The 9,536-nt window shown below is 39.3% G+C and overlaps 1 protein-coding gene across 1 annotated transcript in view; it reads left to right on the plus strand.

Annotated features, from left to right (window-relative positions):
• Nucleotides 1-1,222: 1,222 nt before the first annotated feature.
• Nucleotides 1,223-9,536, plus strand: part of EAF2 (ELL associated factor 2) — a gene marked incomplete at its 5' end in the record, with an annotated part of 20,127 nt that continues 11,813 nt past the window's right edge. The window contains 2 exons of the mRNA XM_004712298.2: nt 1,223-1,359; nt 7,449-7,594. Coding sequence (XP_004712355.1) covers nt 1,223-1,359; nt 7,449-7,594 — 283 coding nt within the window. The remainder of the gene's footprint in view (nt 1,360-7,448; nt 7,595-9,536) is intronic.

Raw genomic sequence — 9,536 nt, forward strand, 5'->3', positions numbered from 1 at the left:
AATTCCAGACATTATGCTATTTCACCCAAAATGCTTAATTATGCATCTCTAAATCATAAGAACATTTTTACTTCAGTACCATCCTATCACAGAACTCTGAGGATGCAGTTGTTAAGGCACCCAGCTGCTAACAGAAAGGTTGAATGTTCAAGTCCACTAGCAGCTCCACAGGAAAAAGATGTGACCGTCTGCTTCCATAAAGATTTCATAAAGCCTTGGAAACCTGTGGGGCACTTATACCCTGTCCTATGAGTCTGAATGGGCTCTAGGGATATGCGTTCGATTTTAGAGTACTAGTTTAAATCACCTATCAGAATAGGTAATATCTGATCCTTCATTTTCATGAAATCACAATAGCATATTTTCAGTTTTTATATTCCTAAACATAATCCAAATAAGATTCCTACATTGTATATCTGTTTCTTAAGTCTCTTTTGTTCTATAAAAATCTCTTCCCCTTTTTATGCCTTTATTTTTCATGAGAAGCCAGGTCCCTTGTCCTACCAAATATAACTCATTCTGGATTTTGAATTAATTCATCCTAGTATGAATTAGCTTGTTCCTCCATCCCTCCTATTTTCTATAAGCTGGTCATTGTAACTCAGGACTTGAAAGATTCTTTTTGTTTGATTTTCAAGGAAAGAATACCTCATAGATGGCGCTGTGGGATTTCTCTTATGTCACACAATGAAGCATATACAATTCAGTTGTCCCACTTTTAATGGTGCTAAAATTAATCGTTGGATTCAGTGTAACAGGTGCTCTTCCATGGAAGTATTTTTCTTAATATGCATAGGGGAGATTCCACTTTAAGTAGCAGATTTTTAAAAAGAAGAAAACAGAAGGAAGTACCAGATTTTAAAACCTAAAATTTTAAAGCAGTAAGGAAGACGGAATGATAGGGATTATGATTAATGGCTTCTCTTCTTTCTCTGTAAAATATATTACTTGTATTAAAATTGTATCCCAATTGGCCAAAATATTTCAGCAAAACATTTTTAAACAAAACTGGTTCAAAGGAAGTGTCTTCTCTGTTCCCCCTTTTTCAGTGATGCAGGTTTGACAACTCACCCTCTGTTTCTTTTTTATTACATTCCTTAGTTTCACATTAGTGCATCTAGATAAGAAACTTGAAGTGTTAACATTAAGAAACACAGAACTAGAAGATCTTGAAGACTGTCTATGGTAAATTTCAAGGAATGATGATTAACTTTTTAAACAGGGTTCAACTCCACCGGTAACTGTTTTCAAAGGTTCCAAGAAACCTTACTTAAAAGAATGCATATTGATTATTAACCATGACACTGGAGAATGTCGACTAGAAAAACTCAGCAGCAACATCACTGTGAAGAAAACAAGGTATGTTATTTAATAAAATGATTGATAAATTTGCTAAGGAAATATCCGCCCCAAAAAAGTGTTATTGCTTTAAATCAGATCGTTGGTTATTTCTGTGTACAAAAATATTTCAATCTTTTCCAAATTTAAATTTGCTGCAATTCCTTAGCAAGAAGCCTTTACCACTTATCGATATATAAAAGTTTGTTATGCTTCTGAATGTTTTCTGTGGATAGGCATACCTTTTATTCTTGAATTGTAATGAAAGGAGCCATTATATGTATTAGGAAATATTTAATGAGCACCTAAAATATATAAAGTTTTAGAAAAAGAAAAGTTTACTACACAAATACTATCCTTAAAAGCAAAAAGAGGTGAAGAAATTAGACAGTGCCCAGCTATCAGATTAAATAGCGGCTGGGGTGTTAAAGGATTGTCTCCAAATAAGCAGCCATTTAAGTGAGTTGTCAACTAAGTCCACATGGAAGAAGCACACCATCATCAGTCACCGAAGGATAATAAATCATATAATCCGAAGTCAAAGGAGGGATTAGTATCAGAGCCGAAATTGTGAGAATCTGGTTTGCAGAAGGCTATCGGTGACAGCGGGAGCCCAAGATTCATTTTTGGGATCTACTTAGGAAATAAGTCTCCCAAGATCTCCAGTATCCACGACTGAGGGATGTGAGGAAAGTGGTTACTAAACAGTGGGTTGGAGAGATTAGTATAGAAGATCAAAGGCATACATTTGACTTGAACAGTTAGAACCTTGTCAGTTGATACATGCTGGACCTGATTTGGTTTACGTCATTTTCTGTATTTTTGTGTTTTGTTTGTTCATATTAGGGCATATCTCAAAGGTGTTATGTCATTGGAGGTCACCCACTTTGTGTCACATGTTTCTCTGTGTTTTTGGTATATGAAACCCAGGATTAATGAATTTATAGGGCCAGCAAGAAGAATAAGGGTTTTGGGGGGATGGAGTGGTACAGTGGTGGTGGTGGGGGGGGGTCAGTAAAAGGGAGATGGATATCAAGGAGGCCAAGAAGAAAAGGAATGTTTGGAAATAGATTGTGGTAGCCATTGTACAATTCTGCTTGACGTGATTGAACTATGGAATAATATGATATATGTATTAACTCCCAATGAATAATAAAGTTACAAATATGTAAGTAAATAAGGACGCTTGCATTTTATTTATTTATTTTTAACTTTTTAAAAAACTTTTTATTATTATTGGCATGAAAGTTTACCAAGCAAATTGGTTTTCCCTTCAACAAGTCATACACGTTTTGTGACATTGGTTGCAATTCTCACAATGTAACAGCACTTTCTCCCTGTGTTTACCATTTCGATTTGTCCTTTCCAAGTCCTTCCCACCTTAACTATTACTAAATAATTGCTGCTTTTTTTATCCTATGTGCTTGACTGCTAAGGAAATGTACCTCTTTAAGGACCATTGGTAGTGTAGTGGTTACAGTTGGACTGTGTTTCTATTGGTCAGCAATTTGAAACCACCAGTAGCTTCCTCAGGATAAAGACTGGGCTTTCTACTCCAGTAAACAGCTACAGTCTTAGAAACCCACAGGGGGTTGCTATGAATCAGCTCTGACTGATGGCTGTGAGTTCAATGCCATTGTGCCCTTTCTAGTTTTATCAGCCCTTTGGCTAAAAGTTGAGTGTGTCTGAAGGTTATGTAGCCTATGGTGTTCCACTAATCTATCAGACTAGTAAGCTTTACATTTTATTAATTCATTTTTTGGGTTGTTTTGAGTTTTGATTTACCTTTTCCTCCCACTCTAGCCATCACTTTCTAATATGTTCCCTTCCAGAGCAGTCAGTAGTGGTTGTTGGAAACTCACGGTTGTGGTATCTGGTTTCATGTGGTCTGTTCCGTCTTTGGATTATTTCCTTGAATCTTTTAGTTTCTTCATTAGTATTGGCTCCAGATCAGGAGAGACCAATAGTTATACCTTAGGTGACCAAAAAGTCCATTTTAATTGTGTTCATAGACCAGACCAGACCATTGAAAAAGCCAGTAACAAAATTTAGTCATCTCAAATCCTTTTTGGAACTAGCTGGGGTAGTTCACTACATATTTAACGAATAACCATGTAATCTAAATGTGGCTCAGTGGGTTCAATGTTGGGCTGCTAACCAAAATATTGGGGAAAAGATGAGACCATCAGCTTCTATAGAGATTTACAGCCTGTGTTAGTCTGGGTTGACTAGAGAAACAAATCCAGAGACACTCATAGGTATATGAGAAAGAGCTTTATATACATGACCAGTTGAATATTGAGAAAACACCCCTGCCCAGTCCAGATCAAGTCCATAAGTCCAATATTAACCCTTATGTCTGTTACCAATCTCTAAAGTCCTTTTCAGAGTTACAAAACACACGCAATGATGCCGAATGCAGGAATATCACAGGCCACTGGGTGCAAAATCTTTTGGATCTAGTGGCGGTAGAAGCATCTCAGCATTGGCAGGGGTCTCCATGTGGCTCCTCCTGTTCTAGGGCACAGGGTTTATCAGCATAGTGCCATGTGTTTTGTCAGTAGAGCGTCTTTCAGGGATTCAACAAAGAGAGAATGTATCTCCAGCCTCTAAGGAGGACATACAGGAATTCCAGAATCCTCAGGATATAGTATTAAGTTAAATGTGGAGGGGAGGGGGGCCAGCCCCCACCACTAGTCGCGGGTTTAGTAAGCACAATTGTACGGTTGAGAGATATATGTATTATATTAAAGTCATCGAGAGCATGAGAGATAAAAGAGATGTTACAATGATGCAGTCAGACACATTACATGGGATCATTTCTTACCTCCGCCCTGCTTGGTGGTCATCATGGTGGAACCTGGCTACAAGAGCAGGAGCAGCCTCAGGGATTGAGAACCGGGGAGCCTCTCCTGGCCCTAGAGCCAGAGAGGGCCCCGGGAATTGGGGAGAGCCTTCAGGGCTCCAGAGAGAGCTCCTTCTTTATTGCTAGCCATGCATTTCTATCACTTTAGGGGGACATGATTACAGAATCACACATCACAGGAAGGGGCAGTACAATAGGCAAACACATTGTAGGAAGGGGACCTATGATAGGCATAAGCGTAATAGGAAGGGATGAGCTAGGGGTTTGTCTATAGGAATGGGACAGTCTAGGGGTATACATGTGACAAGATGGGCGGACCCTAGATTCATGATGGCTGCCTAAGCTTGGTCATCCTTGGGCGGGTTTGACCTCTCTGGTGTCTCCTACAAGGAAACAGACAACTACTATCCTTATCAGAAGGGAGTGGGCCTTACTTGTTGTGGGATAAACAGTGGTGTCTGCTTGATCTAGACAGCTAATAACTCTCAGGGAGAATGACCCCCAATCCACTCCTGATGACCTCCAAGTATACAGTCATTCTCAAGCAGCTAAGTCTGGCATATATTTGGGGGAGACAACTTGAGAGAAGTCCTTCTATTTCCCACATCAGGAGAAGTCCATTCTCAGAGAGGCCTCATTGGTTATGACCCGATTGACAGACTTGACTCTACCCTTTCACCCTTAATCCTCTCAAGTCCCAAATTGACACCAGATTATGTAAGTACTACACAGCCTCAGAAACCCTATGGAGCAGTTCTACTCTGTACTTTAGGGTGTCTGTAGTACATGACAGAAGTGGGTTTATCATTTTGGTTTTGCTCTAAAACCTATACACACTATATAAATAAAAATTGCTCTGCATCTAAAGGGAAGAGAGGGATTGTGTTTGATTGGAGAGAAGCAGGTGATCGGCTCTCAAAAGGCCACAGCCCTGAAAACCCTGTGAAGCAGTTTTTGGCATCCATTGGGTTGCCATTTTCGGGAATTGACATGACAGCAACAGACAAGAAATCTTTCTTGATGACACTGGTTACACATTTTAATTTTTAAATCATAATTTAACATATTTTAGCTTTGTTTTGAAACAATTCAACATAGAAACTGAAAACCATGAAACAGTGTTGGAAACAAATTATGAAGGACACCACAATTTTTAAAGAGGGAATGAAGAGAAAAATAAAGTTCTAAATACTTTGTGAGAGACTTCACAGAAATTACTTGTTGCTCTCAAGACAATTCTAACTCATAATATGCCTATGAGAACTGCTCCATGGCTTTTCCGATCTTTACAGAAGCAGACTGCCACACCATTTCCCTTGCAAGAGCCACTCGTGGATTTAAACCATTAACCTTCAGTTGACAGTCCAGCACATACTGTGGCACCAGAACTGGTATTAGTGACTAGAAATTCTGCTCATTTAAAACCTGTTCATAAACCATGGGAGATCCTGTGTGGTTTAAAATCAGGAAAGATGTGCATTAGGGTTGTGTCCTTTCACCTTGCTAATTCAGACTGCTTTCTGAGCACATAATCCAAGAAGCTGGTGTATATGAAGATGAACATGGCATCAAGGTTGGAGTAAGACTTCTTAACCTATGATATGCAGATAGCACAACCCTATTTGTTGAAAGCGAAGAGGGCTTGAAGCACTTACTGTTACAGATCAAAGATGACAGTCTTCGATATGGATTACACTAACATAAAGAAAACTAAAGCCCTCACAACTGGACCAATAAGCAAGATTCATGATAAAGGGAGAAAATATTGAAGTGATCAAGGATTTCATTGTACTTGGATGCTCAATAAACATCCTTGGAAGCTGCAGTTAAGACATTATATGATATATTCCAGTAGTCAAATATGCTCCGGAAACTCACTGCCATTGAGCCTATGCTGACTCATCGAAACCCTATAGGACAGGATAGAACTGCCCCCCTGGGCTTGCTAGACTACAAATTTCTACAGAAATTACTTGTTGCTCTAGAAAGACTAGAGCCCTGTCTTTCTCCCGAGGAGTGGCTAGTGGTTTCAAACTGCAGACCTTGGGATCACAGCTCAACACGTAACTACTACCTGCCAGGGCTCCAGAGCAAGAGATCTCTAAAATAGTTAAAAAGCAAAGATGTCCCTTTTAAAACCATGATGTGTCTGACTCAAATCATGGTACCTTTAGCTGTGTCATATGCATACAAAATCTGGGCAATGAATAAAGAAGATTGGAGAAGCATCCATAATTTGGGGTTATGGTGGTGGTGACAAATACTAAATACAAGGGGACTTCAAAATTTCATTATCTTTCATTCCATTTTTCTATGAATTTTTTGAAGCCCTTTCATCAATTATGGGTTGCTAGAAGAATAAACAAATATTTATTGGAAGAAGTACAGCCAGCATGCTCCCTGGTAGTAAGGATGGTGAGACTTTGTCTCTCCTACTTTGAACAGGTTGTCAGTAGGGGCCAGTCCCTGGAGAAGAACATCAGACTTGGTTCAGTGGAGAGTCAGAGACAGAGTAAGATCCTCAATGAGCTGGATTGACACAGGGACAGCCACCATGGGCTCCTGGATAGCACCAACTCTGAGGACGGGGCAGGGCTGGGTCGAGTGTTGTTCTGTTGTGCATGTGGTCACTATGAGTCAGAACTGACCTAACAGCACCTAAGAACCACTCTAGTCTTAACGTTCTTGAAAGAAAAGTATATGAAACTCTTTTAGTAGCATGTCTAAGGTTAGGAATGGAAAGTGTGGATGCAATTTAATTTGAACCCCAAGCCCATTGCTGCTGAAGTTTCTAAGGCTGTGATCTGTAAGGAAGGAGACTGCAATGTCTTTCTCCCAGGAAACAACTGGTGGTTTTAAACGGAAGATCTTTTGGTTAGTGGTCGAGTACTTTAATTGCTGCACCATCAGGTCCCCTTAATTTGAATAGCGATCATAATTTTATAATTTAGGAAATACATTGTACTTCTAATACACATTGACATTTCTCTTATTTTTAATTTTTTATGTCCTATCTTTGGAACGGTGATTTGGGTTTGATTCATGTTTGTATCTTTTAGTGATCCCTGTATGTGTGGCATACATATGGTAGGTGGCTCAGTAAATATTTGTCAAATAAGAAATTAGTGTTTTCATTCTTTATTTCTAGGGAAAAGAATAGGTGGTCAATTTTAATCATGTTGTAAGATTAAATTATTGACACATGGATGTAATACTTTTTGACCTGTGATATCCTTAACTGCAGAGTTGAAGGAAGCAGTAAAATTCAGTCTCATATAGAGCAACAGCAGCAACAAATACGGAATTCAACTAGGACTCCACATTTTGTAAAACATTCTCCATCCAAAGACAAGGTGTCCCCAGAATCTCCAATGGATGATATTGAAAGAGGTAAGATCTAAGTGAATGTGATGTCCCTTTAGAAGAAGTTATTAATAAATATTAAGTAAATATTTTCATTTGTAGTCTTGGAAACCCACGGGGGAGCTCTGCTCCACTCTATAGAGTTGCTGAGAGTTGCAATCACCTCCATAGCAGTGAGTGTAATTTGAGGCTATTTGGGATTTGGACCTGAAGTCAGTCCTGATGCCCTATATGCTCCACTGCAGGGTGGACATGTGTAATTCTAAAGTGTATTTCAAGTAAGCATGTGTGGGGAGAATTATTTTAAACAAGACTTCATAGGAAGCAAACAAAAATACATTCTTCTCTGAAATTGTTTACCAACTAATTTTCTCATGGTGCAGTGGAGAATTACAGAAATGGCAGGCTATATTTCTGATGTAGAAGTTACTTTTGATTCACAATGAAGTTTTAGTCCCAGTCCTTAGCATGGCTACCATCTTAGGTCTAGAGTTATAATGTGGGGTGATCTTACTCATCATTATTCATATAAATAATAAAATATAGGAACATAAAGCCAAATGTTGAAGGGAAGAAGAAGCAAATGTGCTAATTATTAAAATATTAAATTTAGCTCTTATCTTCTTAGCCATGAAAACAAAATTGAGGGCACAAGTAATATCTAACAGAAGGATTTTAAAGAATCTACTGAATTCTAAAAAGATTCATAATATGGAATCTGTTCTAGTAGACATTGAATTAGACAGTGTCATAAAAATAATTCTACATTTTAGATAACAATTGCCCTATGTGTTATCTTTTTTAGCAGAAACCTTAATAAAAACGTTGCATTGACCTATAATTCTGGGAAAATAGAGCTACTGAGATAAGCCAACATGCTCCAAGAAAGCTTTCTTGAAAATGTTTTGAGGGGCGAGTGGGAAGGGAGGGGGAGAAGGGAGAAAAAAAAAAGAAAGGAAAAAAAAAGAAAATGTTTTGAAAAGTATGATGGCAACAAATGTACAAATGTGCTTGACACAGTGGATTGATGGATGGATTGTGATAAGAGTTGTACGAGCCCCCAGTAAAATGATTTTAAAAGAAAGAAAGCTCTTTTGATGATCTAACATTGTATAGGATGGAGCTCCACTTAGGGGGAGGAAGAGAGAGTGGAGCACATCCTGACCCACCAGGCCTGGAGGACGACATCCCCACTCTGAACAGCCAATGGACAGAGTGGAAAATATGGCTGATCCCACCATGAGACACGCCGTCCCTTGATGGCCCAGGGCTCTAAGGGGGACAAAACTGGAGACTCAGTGTCGGAACTGGCCCAGACTGACCCTGAGACAGAGGCAAACCACTAAAAGCGTGCGGCAGAGCAACCCTGGGAGCAGAGCAGAGGGAGTACAAAGGACAGACTCTGGGGCTAGAGCATGGTACCCCATCAGACCTGACTGAAGGACACGCCTAGAGATAAAAAATCAGACCTTGATCTATTTATAGGTTTTTCTTTCTGTTTAAAATTTTTTCTTTTAATTAATTTATTCTTCTATGAGTAATTGGTTTCCTTTTTTGTTGCCATCGCTGTGTTCTCACTGACCGCCTATCTTGCAATGGCTTGATTTTTGATGCATATTATTATCTCTACAGATCTATCTAGATAAGATAGACTGGATGAGTAGTCTGGAGGAGAAAACAATGGGACCAGCAGTTCCTGGGGGACACGGGAGAGGGGGACACGGGGGTAAGGAGATGGTGTTGACCAGCCCAGGGACAGGGGAGCAAAAAATGATCCAAAATCAGTGGCAAGGAGGGTGTGAGAGTCCTAGTAGGGATTGAGCAAGGGCAATGTAACCGAGAGAGGTCATTGAAACCCAAATGAAGGCTGAGCATGATAGTGGGACAAGAGGAAAGTAAAGGGAAATAGAGGAAAGAACTAGGTGACAAAGGGTATTTATAGAGGTTTTAAGACTGGCATGTACATATG

This window comes from Echinops telfairi, unplaced genomic scaffold, assembly GCF_000313985.2.
Source record: "Echinops telfairi isolate 266 unplaced genomic scaffold, ASM31398v2 ScPeMD7_17;HRSCAF=63, whole genome shotgun sequence".
In the NCBI taxonomy this organism is placed as follows: domain Eukaryota; kingdom Metazoa; phylum Chordata; class Mammalia; order Afrosoricida; family Tenrecidae; genus Echinops; species Echinops telfairi.